Source organism: Leiobunum rupestre, chromosome 7, assembly GCF_980474605.1.
Source record: "Leiobunum rupestre chromosome 7, qqLeiRupe1.1.hap1, whole genome shotgun sequence".
Taxonomy (NCBI): domain Eukaryota; kingdom Metazoa; phylum Arthropoda; class Arachnida; order Opiliones; family Sclerosomatidae; genus Leiobunum; species Leiobunum rupestre.
Window position 1 is genome coordinate 14,340,431 of NC_143390.1, and position 16,999 is coordinate 14,357,429.

At 33.9% G+C, this 16,999-nt stretch overlaps 2 protein-coding genes across 3 annotated transcripts in view; both read left to right on the forward strand.

Annotated features, from left to right (window-relative positions):
• LOC149934853 (NPC intracellular cholesterol transporter 1-like) overlaps positions 1-12,589 on the forward strand; it is a 55,940-nt gene extending 43,351 nt beyond the window's left edge. The window contains exons 4-22 of one of the 2 annotated variants that reach the window (XM_090181420.1): positions 16-250; positions 2,127-2,369; positions 2,432-2,676; positions 3,227-3,358; positions 4,781-5,468; positions 5,531-5,722; positions 5,835-5,895; positions 5,960-6,088; positions 6,601-6,783; positions 6,861-7,103; positions 7,167-7,307; positions 7,383-7,663; positions 7,721-7,951; positions 8,013-8,077; positions 8,148-8,527; positions 9,029-9,142; positions 10,722-10,881; positions 10,946-11,028; positions 11,120-12,589. In XM_090181420.1, coding sequence (XP_090037546.1) covers positions 16-250; positions 2,127-2,369; positions 2,432-2,676; positions 3,227-3,358; positions 4,781-5,468; positions 5,531-5,722; positions 5,835-5,895; positions 5,960-6,088; positions 6,601-6,783; positions 6,861-7,103; positions 7,167-7,307; positions 7,383-7,663; positions 7,721-7,951; positions 8,013-8,077; positions 8,148-8,527; positions 9,029-9,142; positions 10,722-10,881; positions 10,946-11,028; positions 11,120-11,131 — 3,818 coding nt within the window. In that variant the 3' untranslated portion in view covers positions 11,132-12,589. The remainder of the gene's footprint in view (positions 1-15; positions 251-2,126; positions 2,370-2,431; positions 2,677-3,226; positions 3,359-4,780; positions 5,469-5,530; positions 5,723-5,834; positions 5,896-5,959; positions 6,089-6,600; positions 6,784-6,860; positions 7,104-7,166; positions 7,308-7,382; positions 7,664-7,720; positions 7,952-8,012; positions 8,078-8,147; positions 8,528-9,028; positions 9,143-10,721; positions 10,882-10,945; positions 11,029-11,119) is intronic. The other variant, XM_090181421.1, reaches the window with a different exon arrangement.
• A 248-nt stretch (positions 12,590-12,837) lies between these two features.
• Positions 12,838-16,888, forward strand: Bili (FERM domain-containing protein 8 Bili). The gene is made up of 11 exons (XM_090153770.1): positions 12,838-12,981; positions 13,072-13,247; positions 13,304-13,519; positions 13,594-13,922; positions 13,985-14,151; positions 14,216-14,401; positions 14,470-14,599; positions 14,662-14,820; positions 15,475-15,592; positions 15,654-15,749; positions 15,830-16,888. Exons 2-11 carry the CDS (start codon positions 13,148-13,150, stop codon positions 15,871-15,873), a joined length of 1,545 nt encoding a protein of 514 aa, XP_090009896.1. The 5' UTR covers positions 12,838-12,981; positions 13,072-13,147; the 3' UTR covers positions 15,874-16,888.
• The last annotated feature ends 111 nt before the right edge of the window (positions 16,889-16,999 follow it).

Genomic DNA, 16,999 nt, shown 5'->3' on the forward strand with positions numbered 1-16,999 from the left:
TATTTATAATAATAGCGAGAAATTCCCCGTTGTGTTGTACTCCGGAACAAATCAGTTCCATGGAATCCAATTTTGATGTTCCTTTCAACATGTTGGGACGTTGCCCATCATGTTTTGATAATTTTAAGAAGATATTTTGTAATTTCGCCTGTTCCCCTGATCAAGATGAATTCCTAAATGTCACCATGACAGAAAAAAATTCAGAAGGCAAACTTCTGATTAAAGAAATTACCTACTATATCAGCAAGACGTAAGTATTTCCCTACTTATTATTTCAGTTTCTCTGTTAGATGTATACAGGGGGTTTAAAGAAGGGTAGACATAGCGAGCGACAATGGGTTCCTGGGATTATTTTAAGGCGAAAATGTTCTATGACAATTTATCGATTTGGGCCCGAGTTTGGGGTATGAAGCGATTCATGTTGGGATAACCCCTTAATTTGCCATCATTTTTAAGTAGCTAATATTCATTTCTTTCAGCACGTGAACAAATTAAAAACCCCTTCGCCGTGAGAAGCGCGCGAATTTTTTGTGAATGGAAAGAATTTTCCTTTTGAAATTGAATGTTTCTGGTGCGCCGTCACCAAAGAGTTAAATTAAAGATCCTATTACAAAATTAATTAAAAGACAACGAACAAAAATATTAGAGCATGCGCCACAAACATTTGATTTCAAAAGGAAAATTCTTTCCATCATAAAAAATTCACGCGCTTCTCACGACGAAGGGGTTTTTCATTTGTTCACGTGCTGAAAGAAATGAATGAAATAGCTAATTTTTGGTTTATTAGTTATTTAAAAATGATGCCAAATTAAGGGGTCATCCCAACATGAATCGCTTCGTAACTCCCAAATGGAGGCCTAAATCGAAAAATTGTCATAGAACATTTTAGTCTTAAAATAATCCCAGGAACCCATAGTCGCTCGCTCTGTCTACCCTTTTTTAAACACCCTGTTTATTTTTTGACCTTTGTTATTTTAAAATTCATCTTTTCTGAATATCTCTATAAAGAAAAAAATCTCACTATACTTTTTTCTTTATTTGAAATTTGATTCCTTAAATTTAAAACATTTATTGACCCTTAAAAAAATGTATTTGAAATATTTCAACAGTAAGAGGAGATTTTGGCACGTGTCAGTAATTCAAAGGATAATCTGATTGGTTAAGAGAGTTAAAAGGAATATAGAGAAAAACAATGTGGCTTGTGTGACGGATTTTGAGTTGAATTTTTTATTTGATAGTTATAATTTTCTCGCTGTTAAATTATTTTGCTGTGTTATGTAATTTTAAAATTGCAACCAAATTATTTCTAAGGGTGATAGAAAATTAAATTATAACAAGGGACTGTAATGTTAGTCTAATCAAGACTCGACAAATTACCCATAAACTAAAACACTGCATTTAAATAAATCGTTTCCTGTTGCAAATCTCATAATTTTGAATCAAAAAGGTCAAATTGTAATCGCTCTTATAAAATGTTAAATCATATCTTGCATATTTATTTTCTTTACTTCACGAGAAAAGTACCAGCTTTAGGATAGCTTTAAGCAGTTGCTTTTATAAAGAACTTATCTTTGATTTTAAACTAAATATATCTAAATGTTTCAACTTAATCTCAAATTGATTTGCAAGTCATATATTTCTCTTAATTGATAATCTTAATTAATGTAGAATGATAGTTAACCGAGTAGCTAAACCATCTTAGCCTAAAGTGTATGTATTGGTTACATTCCTTTAATGTAGATTTTCAATTTTGCATTTTGAATTTTATCGTTAACTGCGATAGTTTATTAACTTGTTTTTGAAACTAGACCTATAACTGTTAACAAACAGGTTTAAAAGATCATAGATATTGGTTTCAATGCTGGTGTCACTTACAGCAGAAATTGTTTTTTTCTCTTAGTCATAACCTACTTTTTCTAACAAGCAAAAAAGTTAGTTTAATCCTAACCTTGGTATCTTCAAGGGTACTCCAACACTTTTAAAACAAGTTAAGGAATTTAGTATATTCTTTTAGATATGTGAAAAGAAAAAAATGTAGACTCCATAAATAACTTACTGCTTTAAATCTTACCCTAAAGTTACTTAAGATGCTATAATAATACCTATTTTATTTATTTACATTAAAGATTCGCTGATGGTGCTTTTGAGTCCTGTGAACATGTCAGGGGTATTACCCCAGGCAATACTGCCATTGAGTTAATGTGTGGCCTTTACGGAGCTGATTGTGACGCTGATAAGTGGCTGAACTTTATGGGTACAAGCTACGATAATGGCGGAGTGGCTCCCTTCCAAATAGACTTCAATTTAACAGACGAGACAATGGTATATGGTGATACCAAAGTCATTCCCACCACTCCATCTTTTTTAAAGTACAAGGCTTTGTCACATTCTTAAACCTTTTCGTTCTCTCTTAATCTTGTTTTATTTGTAGATGTACTGATATGGCGGGACCAGACATGATCTCCTGCAGTTGCATTGACTGCTTGGAAGCGTGTTCGTCTGGTAATCGCACAATTCCAGTATTACCGGAAGAAGAGAAACCACGTTTGATCATGGGTCACGATGCCATGACCTTCCTCACTTTGGTGGTGGGCTGCGTTTTGGCGCTGCTCATACTGATAGTTTTCGTATTCCAAGGATTCCAAAAAGTCAACACATACAATTGTGATTTTAGATGTAAGTAGCATTCGTCCTTATTTTTATCATTTTACTGGACTACTTGTAAATTTATTTTGAATACATTTTCCCACCTAAAAATCAGGGCTGTTCCCTCACTTTTACGTTTTATTATACATCACTTTGGCATGGTATTGATTTTGCTTTAAGAGATTGGTTTTTAATGTTTTTTCAATTCACAAGAGTTTTACCGCAAAATTTTCCCATTTCGGTTACTAAACGCCAGTCCTGTTTTTTAAATTAGTTTTTAAAGTGGAAAAATTTATCATTAATACTTAAAATGGTGTTAGTAGTCCTGTAAAAGCCAAAGGGGCCCTGTAACTCTTTAAAAGTACGTATAAAGGGCTCTAATTTTGTACCAAAATGTTTAAGTTGTCCTAAAATAATAATGTGGATTCTTTCAGTAGTTGGATTTTAAGATACGACGGTAGTCTTTTTATCACATTGTAAAGGTTATGAGTAGTGCAGGGCTCCTTTTCTAAGGAGTATGTGTTTGGTAGTTGGTAAGATTAGGACAAAAATCGGAATTTTGGGAACCTTTTGTTTGCAGCCGGGGAAGAGAATGCTGGAACTGACAAAGAAGCGTTGTCACATCGTCAACCGGCCTCCGGGTCAATTGCAGCCACAGGGGTTAATCTTGGCTCCCTTGAGGAAGTGGAACCACTACGTTCTAAGCGTTCAAGTATGTCGCTAAAACATAGACCACAGCCTCCTCTTTTCCTCACTGGCTAAAATCCTTTAACCAAATGACCCATCTAGTTCCCTCCTCTGTTAGAGACTTTTTGCATGTCTTAGTAGTGTTTTGTTTCTTCGGGGTGATATGTCCTTTGTTTTTGTAACTCATATTCATTGCATGTCAAGCATCATAAAATATTATGGTAAAAGAATTCTATTAAAAAATTTAATTCAATGCATGACTACATGGTGCCATTTCGATGAATTGGTTTTTTTAACCAATTAAATATCTATTTAACGTTTTAAAACAAAATACTTACAATAGCACTAAGGTTTTCGGCTAAACTAATTATTGTTGAACATTATCATATTTTGCAAATGTTAGATAATATATATTAAAATATATATGTTGACTAACTGCATGGTATTTTTAAGCATTATCTAATATTGATCTTTTCATAGGTCCATTACATTTTTTTAGATAACATTAAGCTTTAGAGCTTATGTTTTTAATAACTGGGGTATATTTTAGTTTAAATTACAGAATATTTTTGTTTTTGTACTAATTCCGTAATGCAGATTTATTTATTATGCATGAAGTTAATTATATATTTTTACCAGCATGGCTGTATCCACGTTTTTTGTTTTTAAATTTTAACATTTAAAAATTAGTTATTGTTTGGTGGAGGGGTCAGATTTCCTGAAAATATAAGAACCTTGAGTACCTCAAATTTTATTAAAATTTATTGCCAAGGGAGCCAAGAACAGAAATGGTTTCGTATATAAGGGAGATGTTTTTCTAGCCCACATTCTCTACGAATTATTGCCGTATTATAACTGAACTGAATGGCGTAGTGATAAAAATTGGTATTGTTTTAGTTGGCTTCTTTTTGGCTTTCCGAAATCAAATTTTTGGCATGACGCTTTAGTAGTTGTAGTTTTTCTTTGGCCAAAATTACTTTGCCTTTTTTATCTTTATTTAAAAATTGATCTTCTGTTAGATATGGTTACTTCATGCATGTGTTATTATTTTTATCTTATTTTATCTTTACCGTGATATACTGCGCTTATATTTTAACCTAAGTTACACCAGTTATTACTTCATAATTTTCTTAAGGTTTGTTTAATTTTTTAAATATTTGCCAAAGAGCTCTTTTCATTACCAATTTTGTTTATCTCAACTCTGTGTACATCTTTTTATTTCCTAAAGGTATTTATGGTACTTGGAATGGAAAGATGTGTAGAGTTGGTTTTTTGGCCATTGTAAATGTGTTATATTTTGTTTGTAGCTCGTTTTAATATTGTTTGCAATTTTGCTGTAAACATATTGATATATTTATGGTGTTCCTTTTCAATTTGTTTTTGTTTCTGTAGATTTTAAATTTGCTTCGCTATTTGTTTTTTTGATTTTTATTAATTCTGTTTTTAGACGGTGCTTCTTCTAATAAAGTAGAGTGTAAGAGCCCAACTGACTCCGTGGACAGTGAGAAACAAGCGGAAAGCATGGGGAAAAGCCCTAAATTGAACTACCTGCCACCCATGCAAACCATGTCTTGTTTAGAATCCCTGGGAACCGCTGTGGAAAGAATGCTGGAAAATGGTTTTCAAGCGTGGGGAACTTTCGTTGCAACATACCCCGTGTTTGTAATGATTCCATCATTTTTGGTCAGCGCTATCCTGTGTATGGGATTATTTTACTTCAAAGTTACTACCGATCCAGTCGCTTTGTGGGTATCGCCGAGTAGTCAAGCCAAACAAGATATGGATTATTTTAACAACCACTTCAGTCCATTTTATCGAGTTGAACAAATTATTGTAACCCCGACTAACTTGAAAAACTTTGAAGCTAACATCACGAACCCTGAAGGTGGAAACACATGGGGCCCTGCTTTCGAAAAGAAATTCCTATTAGAAGTTGAGAAGTTGCACAAAACTGTTCAACAAATTACCGCTGTTCGGGACAATAAAACTGTCACTTTGAGTGATATTTGTTTGCAACCTTTGGCTCCTGCCAGAAACGTATGCGTCATCCAAAGTCTCTTCATTTATTATGAGAAATACAATCTTACCAAAGATTATGGTAATGGATACCTAACAAGGTTTAAAAACTGCCTTGGGTAAGCTTAAATTTTTTTGTTTGTTTTTATTTCGTTTATATAATTTAATTGTTTTTTTTTAGTAAATTCGGAAATGAAGATTGTTTCGGACTTTATGGAGGTCCCCTTCTTCCTGTTGAACTTGGTTTTGGCGCTTTTGACACTAATGAAAATGGGTCCTTGTATCATACTGCGAAAGCTTTGGTCATCACTCTTCCAGTATTGAATAAATTAAAGAAAGAAGATAATTTGGATGCGATGGCTTGGGAGAAGAAGTAAGTTTATTTTTTTTAACTGCAATGCAAAGGATGAAAAAATGGACTAATCTACTTATTCGCTTATTTTTTTAAGGTTAGTTGGTTTGTTATGCTAAAATTATTTTTATAGTTTCATAGATTTCATGAAGAATTTCAGTCATCCTCTCATGAGTGTAGCATTTAAGGGAGAGGTAAGAAGATGCGGAATTCCCCTTTAAGCGATCAATAGATCAAACCTTTGCTATTACTTTTTAGAGATCCATTGAAGACGAATTGGAGCGGGGTAGTCACTCTGACATTGTTACTATCGCTATCAGTTACATCATAATGTTTGCTTATATAGCAATTGCACTTGGTGATGTGAACCATTGTAGTACTCTAATGGTAAGATTTTTTTAATATATATTGAATGAAGAAGACTGTGACCACACTTCCTACATTTTCCTTTATTTCGATTGTCTTACTATAATTTGTCAATTTTCCTATTTTTCGTACTTTGTGCTTTGCTTTCAATATAGTTTTAAAGTTTCATAGAAGGCGCTCAAAAATAGCCAGTGTTTTACTATAGCACTAATTTCATTGGCTTTTACTGCTGGCTGGTGTTTTAAAATGAAAATGTAATATTGCTTTAATACATTTATCTAGTCACTAAGTCTGTGATGTTTTCATATTAAATGTAATATTACTATTCAACCGAAACTCCTTTAAAAGCATTTGTTTGATCTTTATTAAAATTATTCCTAATTTCCTTTAAATTGACTGAAAATTCCTATAATTTCCTATTTACCTATAAATTACTCGTATAAAATGACTAGTTTTCCTATTAAAAACTTAAGGGTTTCGTGTGGTCACCTTGAGAAGATGAAAATTTGATAACGTTGTTTTTACTCATTTAGATTGACACCAAAATCTCTTTGGGCCTTGTTGGAGTAGTTATTGTACTGATATCGGTAGTGGCATCTCTCGGCATATTTTGTTTCCTCGGAGTTCCCGCTACTCTTATCATTGTGGAAGTCATTCCCTTTTTAGTATTAGCCGTGGGTGTTGATAATATATTCATCTTAGTCCAGGCTTATCAGGTGTGATTTTGTTTATTTATTCGTTAAGGATTTGGTGTTAGAAAATTAACACTCAATGAAAAATGGTGTTTTTATAGCGAGACGAACGCCAACCAAACGAAACTATGCCTCAACATATTGGTCGTGTTGTTGGTGAAGTAGCTCCGAGCATGATGTTATCCAGCGTTTCCATGTCTTGTTGTTTCTTCATCGGAGCTCTCACTGACATGCCCGCTGTCAAGATTTTTGCTCTCTACGCCGGTGTGGCTCTACTCATCAATTTCTTTTTACAAATGACTTGCTTTTTGGCACTCTTTACCTTCGATACTAGAAGACAAGAGGTAAGATCTGAAATATTTCTTAAGAATTTAGTTCGATTCTTAAGACTGGTTTCCTTTGGGCAGAACCATCGTTGGGATATGTGTTGGTGTGTCAAGTCACCCAAAAAGAAGAAGGCTCCGAAATCGAACGTTAGCCTGTTGTACAAATTCTTCAAAAATATATATGCTCCATTCTTAATGAAAAGTTGGGTTAGATTTGTTGTTGTAAGTATTGTCACTCCCATGTTCTTACGTTTAACTATTTGTTTCTCACAAATGTTTTCTCTTAAATTTTTATAGATGTTGAGTTTCTTGGGATGGGTATGTTCCTCTCTAGCTGTGGTTGACAAAATTGAATTGGGACTTGATCAAAAGCTCAGTGTTCCCGAAGATTCTTACATGTTGAAATACTTTGACTATCTAACGGAGTATCTTTCGGTTGGACCCCCAGTCTATTTCATTATTACTGATGGCTACAACTATACTGACCGTAAATCTCAAAACCGTATTTGTGGGGGTGCTGGCTGCAATGAAAATTCGTTAGTGGCTTTTACCAAAGCCATGGAAACTTATAGTGATAAGTAAATATCTCAATAAATTTATGTTTAGTCAGATTATCAACAAATATTTCTTTTTAGGACTTACATTGCAACAACAGCCGCTTCGTGGCTCGATGATTACATGGATTACATGAAAAGTAAAGGCTGTTGCCGTAAATACCCTGGCACCGAAGACCATTGTCCATCTTCCAATCCTCACGCTATATGTGATAATTGTCTCAATCCTCCCCGAACTCCAAGTGGGGACTCTTTCAACAGCTACATCAAATTCTTCTTGGAAGATATTCCCGATGCAAATTGTCCCAAAGCGTACGTGCTAAATTGATTTAGATTGATTAAATGGTTTATTTCATAATTTATTCGCTTACAGCGGGCGTGCTCAATACAAAGGTGCCATAGAACTTAAAAATGTCACTGGAAAAATTGAAATCGGGGGTGAGTTATAGTATTTTTGTGCTTTGTTGGATTTATAACTAATATGTATCAAATACTTTTTGGCTTTTAGCAACCTATTTCATGACGTACCACACTGTACTCAAGACATCCAAAGACTTTTATAAAGCTTTGGAGTGGTCTAGATTTGTATCTGATGAATTAACAAAGATTATCCGTGGCAATGACACTGAAGTCACGGCGAAAGTTATACCTTACAGTTTAATCCATGTGTTCTTTGAGCAGTATCTGACCATGTGGCCAGATACGTTTAAAAGCTTAGGATACTCGTTGGCTGCTATTTTCATCGTCACATTCTTGCTCTTGGGGCTCGACTTTTTCTCAGCTGCAATTGTAGTTTTTACCATTCTCATGATCATTGTTAACTTAATGGGAATGATGTACTGGTGGGAAATTTCACTGAATGCCGTATCTCTCGTAAATTTGGTTGTGGTAAGTAGAAATTGATTTAAGGTTTGCAGGGTGACCACAGTTTCTATATTTCCTATTTTTTACTTTAATTTAGCGTCCTTCCTTTTTTCTCCTATAATTTCATTGAATTTCCTATAATATTCTATATTTTAACTCAAACGTCTGAAGAAATTAAAATAGTTGATATTTTACCCTTAGAAGTCTTCATATTGTCCTAGTTTTTAAAGATGCTTATTTCCAACACTGTTTGCCGATAGTTTTTTACTATTTCTATCGGTTATCCACTTTATTTTGAATGTTATTCCCCCTTTAAATAATGTTGACAACCGTTTTCTCTTATTGTATAATTAATTTTCTCCAATTTTCTTCCTATATTTTCCTTTTTCCCCCCAATTTGCTTCCTTTATATTTTCCTATATTTCACTGATAAATTTCCTATAATTCCTTTAAAGGAATTAAAAATATTCTGTGGTCACCCTGGATTTGTCTTAATTGGTTTTTAATTTTTTTCTTTTATTACAGGCTGTAGGCATTTCAGTAGAATTTTGTTCTCATTTAACTCGTTGTTTTGTCATCAGCCCCGAGCCAAGTCGCCTGGCTAGAGCCGAAGATGCTCTTCAAAAGATGGGTGCTTCGGTATGTTATTTACTTTCTTATGTTACCACAGTACTTGGGGAGAATTTCTAAATGTAATTTTTTAGAACTAGTAAATATAAGTTTTGCCAAATTTTGGATTTCAAAAGTTTAAGAAAATCTGTAAATGGTCAGGCATAATCTAGGAAAGTCGAAGAATTTGAATCTGGAAAAATTGTGGCTACCCTGGTGTAGAACTTGTGTGCTGGCCTCTTTTGTAATTTAACAGATTCTGACGGGAAGTTTGGGATTTAACCAATACAAATTTTTTCCTGCTATTGCAAATTAAAGCAACTGTTGGCTCATGGACAGTACATTAAGAGGACAGGTTTTCGATACCCTTCCACAGTGCATTTTATTTCTCCCCGTGTATCAATCAGCTCGAGAGACTAGAGGGAGTCTTGCAAGGTCGTTTGTACCACGTGATCTTAAAATTTCAAAATGGCAATCTAATGCGATTGATATTGTAGGGAGCGCTATTAAAAGTGACGTATGAGGTCCTTGGCTTAGTGCCATACTATTTTGGTATATTTAAAGCCCCCTAGCTAGATCAAGGGGACTAGCAGAAAAGGAGCCTTACGAGTAGATAGAGACGAAGGATAGCTCAGTGGAAAGAGGAATGGTATGAGAGAATAAACAATTTATATTATTATCAAGGCGTCTTCCCTAAAATTAAATATAAGATGTGTAAACTTACTCTAATGATTCGTAATTAGAATATTATTGAAGGTGAGTGTATTACAATATTATGTAATTTTTTGCGCTTTATATTTTAGTAATTTCTAATTTTGGGTTTAATTCAATAAACTATCAACTGATATTTAGTATATCATATTTAATCTATAAAAACGTGAAAAAATACCTTTTGGCGTAAATCTTTTTCTTTTTTCACACAGTATTGTCCACTCTTAGCGATACTGTTTTTTTTTTCAAATAACCTTGGCCGACTCCCTTACTGTGATTGGTTTATGGGGGCTAAAAACCAGGCTGTTTGCCGATCCTCTAAAATCTACTATCATTGGTTGGCTCTATCATTGCCACCTGTATAATGATAAGGCCCTTGTTATTAGAGATGGCCATGAATGACTTTACTGGAGAGCATGATGCCATCTATTAATGGCAAAGGAAGCTAAAATTCAAAATAGCGAAACGCTAACGTCGTCATTATAATTAGGCAATTTATACACTACTTAGTGGACTTTAACCTATATTATATATCCCATATAAAATATATTGTAAAAAAATTATTAATGAAAGGGGAGAAGGGCTAAAGAAATGCCCATTTGCGCACTTTAAGTTCCCATCAAATTTGCAAATGAGCCAATCAATGTTAGGGGTACTTTTTGGTGAAAATGTAGCTTAAGCCTCTTGTTTTTATGTCGACGCTTGTGACATCTGTTTAAAAAAGATTTAATACACGTTGAGCCGACACTTGCTTACATACCAATACCGATTTTTAACTGACGTTAGCAATGTGGAAACAAGCTTTTACATAATTGTAAAAAAAAAAATCTTGTAATTGTGCCCATCACTGTATGCAACTTTTTATGTTACCTAATTTTCACATTGTAATTTTTTACAGATTTTGTCTGGAATAACACTCACTGATTGTGGAATCCTAGTCCTAGTTTTTGCAAAGTCGCAAATTTTTAAAGTATTTTACTTTAGAATGTATGTGGGCATCATTTTATTTGGAACCCTCCACAGTTTAATATTTTTGCCAGTGTTCCTCAGTATATTTGGTAAGTTGGAGTGCGCTTACCCATTTTTTTGAGTTTCATTGACTTTTGTTACATTCTATCGAAGGTCCACCTGTGAACAAAAAGCGTATGTACGAACATATTCATCTAAGGGAAATTCGATCCCAGGAAAGGATCACTGTCAATGATGTAAGTGACAGTCTTACTCAGATTTAGTAGCCTTGATATTTCTCATTTGGAATCAAAAAAATTTATTGGAATTTACGTGAACTTATTTCAGTCAAACATGTAACTCTGATAAAAAATACAACGCAAGAAATCCCTGCATTAAAATTATGAAACAAAAACTTTGTGACAAATTTAAGCCAAAAGTTACTCCTAAAAATTGTCATGCGTTATAAAGTTTTATTCAACGTATTTTGTATTATTTTTTTATGAGCAATAGAAAATTACTTTTTAAATAACTAAAAAAAGTTGTGTATATTCAAAATAGCAATGTTAGATTTGTGCGCGACCTTTACTCTCTCGGATGAATGGGAACGTTTTTACCTCGTTTGAAAATATTTTATATACTTTTAATGATTGGTTTTCAAATTTGAGTATAACTTCACAAGAAATGGTGGTAAATTTTATAAATTTCTACAAATGCAATTAACTTTTTATTTTTTATGTATCTCATCAAATATTTATAAAAGGAGTAACGTTTCTTGGGTTTAAATGTAAACCTTGAATGGAAATCTATATAGGCCTTATTTAGGCCCTCCGCCAATTCAAATGGCGGTTCTCTAGTTAATGTCGATGCAATACGTACTACTATGCCAGTTTTGGGTAAAATTTATTGCGGATGACACCCTCCAAAATGAACTGAATACTGTGTTAAAACTGGTTGTATCAGTATTAATTTATTGTCCAAAACTATTCGCTTATCGAGTTAATGCTGGTACTTTTATTATTTGGAATTTTTTTGTCACACCGTAATCACATCTACGGTGCCAATTGTGCTTTAATCATTCCATATCAGTATTTGGATACGAATGCTTAACTTTAAAATAATACTTCGTTTTAGTTTTATCTCGTTACTGTTTTAGAAAGGGAATGGTTTGTTGAATTTTTCTCTTTTTGAAAAGTGAAAAACTGTGAGAAGCCAATAAACTAAGGTGCGTTTACCTGGTTTTCGCAGTTTTTACTTAAAATTAAATTTTTAAATTAGTACTTTTGTTTCTAACAATATAATGAAATTAACATCCTTAAGAATCTCTTATTTTCACTTTTAAATATTTTCATTCAAAAAAAAATACCAGGATAACTCATTTTAGTGGAGTTGTGTTAATTTTCTATGAAAATGGCAACAGAAATGGAAGAAATAAACTTTGTATTTCCAATATTCGTGGTTCAAACGATATTCCATTTAAAATAAGAGTGATTAAAGTAATTTTCAGTCTCTCTTAGCGGCTCAGAAATTTGATTTCAGGCAATGAAAAAGTGTACATATTTTTAACTGAACGATATAATTGCCCGTTATTTAAATGGTGCAAGATGAATTTTTGTACCAGAAGAAATTTGAGAAAATGGATTTCTATGAAAAAGTGCGCGTGTGTGGTGATAAATGTTGCGCTTTAATGTAGAGACATTGCGCTGCCTTTGAAAACAAAAAACGTTTTGAGACATTTGCGAACTAAATTATTCATGGATAAACATTGCCACGAAGTATGTGTAACCTAATTCAAAATAAAGATATTTACTGAAAGAATTTACGTTCATTTTTAAGTAAACTAGGCGTAAGTGCAATTTTTATAGCCCCAAAATGGAACACCAGTCACGAGTCCTTGTTCTAGTGCGTTTTGGAAATTCAAATTACCCGCATTTAAAATGAATAACGAGTGACATCTGAAGAGGAAAAAGCAAAGTAGTAGAAAAAAAGTTGTTGTCAACAAGGAGACAGAGTATAAATTCTAGCTCATTGGTTATCAAAGTCCGTTTAAGAAATTAAGAGACCTACAGAGAGATAAACGTTTCTAGGAATAATCCTCCCTTGGTCAAAGATTTCCTAAAAGAGAAGTAAATAATATGCAAAGGTTTAAAGTAAATATTTTCAAGCTTTAAATATAGTATTCCAGTTTCTGCTCTTTTATAAATTATTAGGTTCGTTTCATATCATTTTCATTAAATTCCAAATTAAAATTGATTTACATATCCTCTTGTTAATCTTGTATATCTTGGATTTATTTCAAGTGCTGTCTCAGTTTCATCACCTTACATTATGTAACTTATCAGCTCTTGCTGTAAAATTCAGTAGCTTTATTTAACAATGAAGAGACCAGAAGCTGTCAGTGGAACTTACGGAAGCCACAATTACGTTACTGTTATTCCTGTTGATTATCCCCCGTCTGAATCACCTTCTATTACAAGTAATAGTCATTTCAACAACGTTTGTTTTAAAATATTTAATAAATCAATATGTTAGCTGCCAATGTTACAAGACGGGAGGACCAAAGACATTTACCACGTGACTATTCATGTCCCGAGAATACTGGTCATGTCCCATCTCATGGTCTAGTTGGAGGTGGACAACCGTGGTATAACAGACCAGGTACACGATGCTCAGTCAGTAGCATTCACAGTTGCAACGAATGGTCAACGAGAGGCAATGACCGAAGTAGTCAAACATCCACGAGTAAAAGTATAAATTTTTTCTTGTTTGTGAAATGTATTAAAATTTAAAAATTATGCTGATGGTTAGCTATTCATTTACAGAACAAGATTTATGCATCTTGCTAATGAATAAAGTAGGCCTGTGCTTAGAAGTTGATTCGGTTCAGCAAGTTACTTCTTTAGAGTTACTTGATATGATATTCAATGACGAACAAGAAATAGCCTTACCTCCCATTGCGCGGGAAATTTTTACTTTATGGATGATTTCCAAAAGTTTAGAACTTCAGCTAAAACACCATCACAAACCCCATCACATCAGGCAACAGTGGGATGATATGCTAGCAAAGTATTGTACCTCCGTTACGGAAGCCGAGGAACCCGTTCTCGTGTTTAAAAGAAACGTTTTCTTTGACAAAAAAGAAGAGATGAGAGTATGTAAATTTTACAAAAACAAATTTCCCTAAAAATTTTCTCTGATGTAATTTATATGTAGATAACTGATATGAAAATACTAGAATTACTATATGAAGAGGCCAAGTGGAATATATTAGAAGGACGTTATGTCTGTAGAAACGAAGACTGTGAAATGTTGGCGGGAATTCAGGCAAAATTGGAATTAGAATCGTATGATAGAGATGTACACATGCCTGATTTCTTCAAGTCTGTTTTGGTTTTTGTTAAATGAACTGGGGCTTTTGGTACTTATTTTTATAAATTTAATTAGGACTAGGATAACGGAGTTTCTTCCAGAATACGCTTGTCGAACAAGTTGGAATCTTTTTGGTTTTGGCCCCAAAATAGGAGCCGAACATCGTATACTAGAACAGTTCAAAAGCATTCCTTCAAAAACCACCTCTTACAAACTACTACGAAAGTATTTGGAGTTCTGTTGGGCTCTACCATTTTACGGGTACAAAAACATTTTATATTACTGTCTTGATTATTTAAATTTCTTAAATATGTTACTGTTTCTTTTAGGAGTGCTTTTTTTCCAGGACAAATTGAGAGACCTGCCAAAGGTTTAGCTATGTTGCTAAATCACTATGATCAACCCATATTGGTTGGAATCAATCGTGAAGGCGTTCACCTTATTGATCAAGACGATCATGTTAGTATTTTAAATTTTCCCCCATGAAACTTCCATATTTATTTTCTTCTCTTATTCGACAGAGTATTATATTAAGTTTGAAGTATAAAGACTTTTCTTGGGATTACGCCTGTCCAGCTAAACCAGACAGTCCCACCTGTTTTCCCTGCCTTTTCCTACAGTTCCGTGTGCAAGGCATGAGCAAAAAAGAGTCTAACCTATTGCAAGTATTTTCCAAACAGGTATTACATAATATAATATCAAAAGTATCATAATAACAGAAAGTGTGACAAAATATCTGTTAAGAGTTATCGAAAGATTTGGAATATGAAACGTCATTCCTTACTCTCGTTGGCAGAATGACTGCTAGGTTAGTTTAGTACCCATAAATACAAGCTGAAATACGTTGTCCCCCTTCAAAAATGAAGCGGAGCCAAGTTTTTTTCTGATTTGATAATTCAGCTTCGCCAAACTAAGCGTCATATTTTACTTTTGAAGGTATTTCAATCTTCAGTAAGTCTTGGTTGCTTCCCGGCCTGATAAGAGAGGGGCAGTACCGGATTAACTGAAGGTGGGGCTCTAAGCAGATTTTGGTGGGGGCCTAAGGAAAGCATAAAAACGGAACTTATATTTTACCGGTTGTCTGGGGCTTTGTTAAAAGGCTGGAAGCAGAGATTTGATGGTCATCATTACCTGGAAGTTCCATAGACTAGTGAAAAGTCGCAGTCAGTCCTTTCCACACATGGTCATGGACCAACAGTAGAAAAACAAGTATTGGCCGAATAGTATATTTGTCATACTTATTACCGTTATGATAGTGTTTCATTAAATGAACTCATAACACGATATTCTATGATTGAACGGCGCATCCTTTGTCTAACAAAATTCTCTTTTAGGCTAAATTTATGGATATCCTAATAAGTTCCTTTGTGGAAGAATTGAAGCAACGTCCATCTTGGAGTGAAGATGAGGTGGACGGAGTTGGTTTAACTAGTCCCTTCCATGATGATAATGGTAATTATTTCAGTACTAGCAATCCAGCACCACAATGGCCTAATAAATGTGCATTATATAGAGTTTGGTGTGCCTCCTACCCCTCACAAAGTGCGACCTGAAGCTCTCCTGGCATCGAAACTTAACAGACTATCTCTAGCTACTTTCAGTGATTCTGGTAAACAAAATATAAAAATTTGCATCATAACTCAATGTGATTAATATAATAAAATTAATAAATTATAATTTCTGTACTAGGACAATGCTTGAAGAGAACAGGGTCTTGGGCTTTCCGAAAATGAATGTCTTGCAAATGTCAATGGTTAATTAAAAGTTTAAACAAGTATACCAAGCTTGTTACGGTTTACAATATTGATGCAAATTGGAATGTACGTATGAGAATGGGAATTGTAGGATTTTTCCAATACCTTGTTAAGATTTGATCCCAGTGTTACATAAAAGTGAAGAACATAAATCCCATAATGTTGAGTGTTATCCTGTGATGAACCACAGTTTGCTTAAGCACGGCAACTTTGATAATGTGCTACAGCAGCCAACCCATTTGCCAAAATACCTTGAACAAGAATTTTCCCGCTATAACGAGCATGGCGCTGAACTCATAGTTTTTTATATAGGCTTCAATGCAAAAACTATTCTAAAAAAAATATTGCGCTAAGGGCGCTCAACTCATATAGATATCTTTTGCTCGTAGGTTAACATAGAAACTTCAACGAATGGGCTGGCCGCTATAGCGCGAGATCAAAGTTGGCTGTTTCTTAAGTTTTCTATTTATTATCAGTCCTTGTCATTTACTTGAAAATTTATGTAACATTTTTCAGACAAGGCTTATAAAACTGGGCTTAGACTCTCTAATATATCAAAGTTAACTTTCTATACTGAACTGTTTTTGAAAATAAACTTTGGGTAACTTGAAGGCAGTATAAAGTACAACGTTTTACAGTATATCAACGAAATTAGTGTTTTTGCCGCTAAGGGCTCTGTTGATTGGCTGTTAAAGTTAAGTCTGTGAAAGCGTCCCTCCCTGCGTATACTTAAACTTGGGAAAAACTATGGTACTAAATTAGAGTGCAGATTTGGTTCTATAAAATGGAAATTGGCTGCTGACCCCGCAATTATAAGCCTCGTCTGTAAATGTGTTAAAAAACTATGGTTAAATTTTGTCATGTTCATGTAGTTTCTTGGAATAAGTAGGTCAAATCAGCATCTTTTTATAGAGTTTCTCACACTCCAGGTTTTTGTGCAACCTGATTGTCACTTTGCTGTAAACTACATATAAGACATAATATAAAATAAATTATTTTATGGTACCAATATAATTAGTTCGTTTCCTTAATAGCTCTTTCTATAAAATAATATATACGCATACATGTATAACAAGTGTTATTTTTTGGGGCGCGCGCTTCCGAA

Excerpts from the sequence above, each read along its gene's own strand:
- Bili (XM_090153770.1), top strand. The coding sequence starts at position 13,148 with ATGAAGAGACCAGAAGCTGTCAGTGGAACTTACGGAAGCCACAATTAC. Across the intron at positions 14,600-14,661 it reads TTATTGATCAAGACGATCAT|AGTATTATATTAAGTTTGAA; the intron begins GTTAGTATTTTA and ends CTTATTCGACAG. Across the intron at positions 14,821-15,474 it reads TGCAAGTATTTTCCAAACAG|GCTAAATTTATGGATATCCT; the intron begins GTATTACATAAT and ends ATTCTCTTTTAG.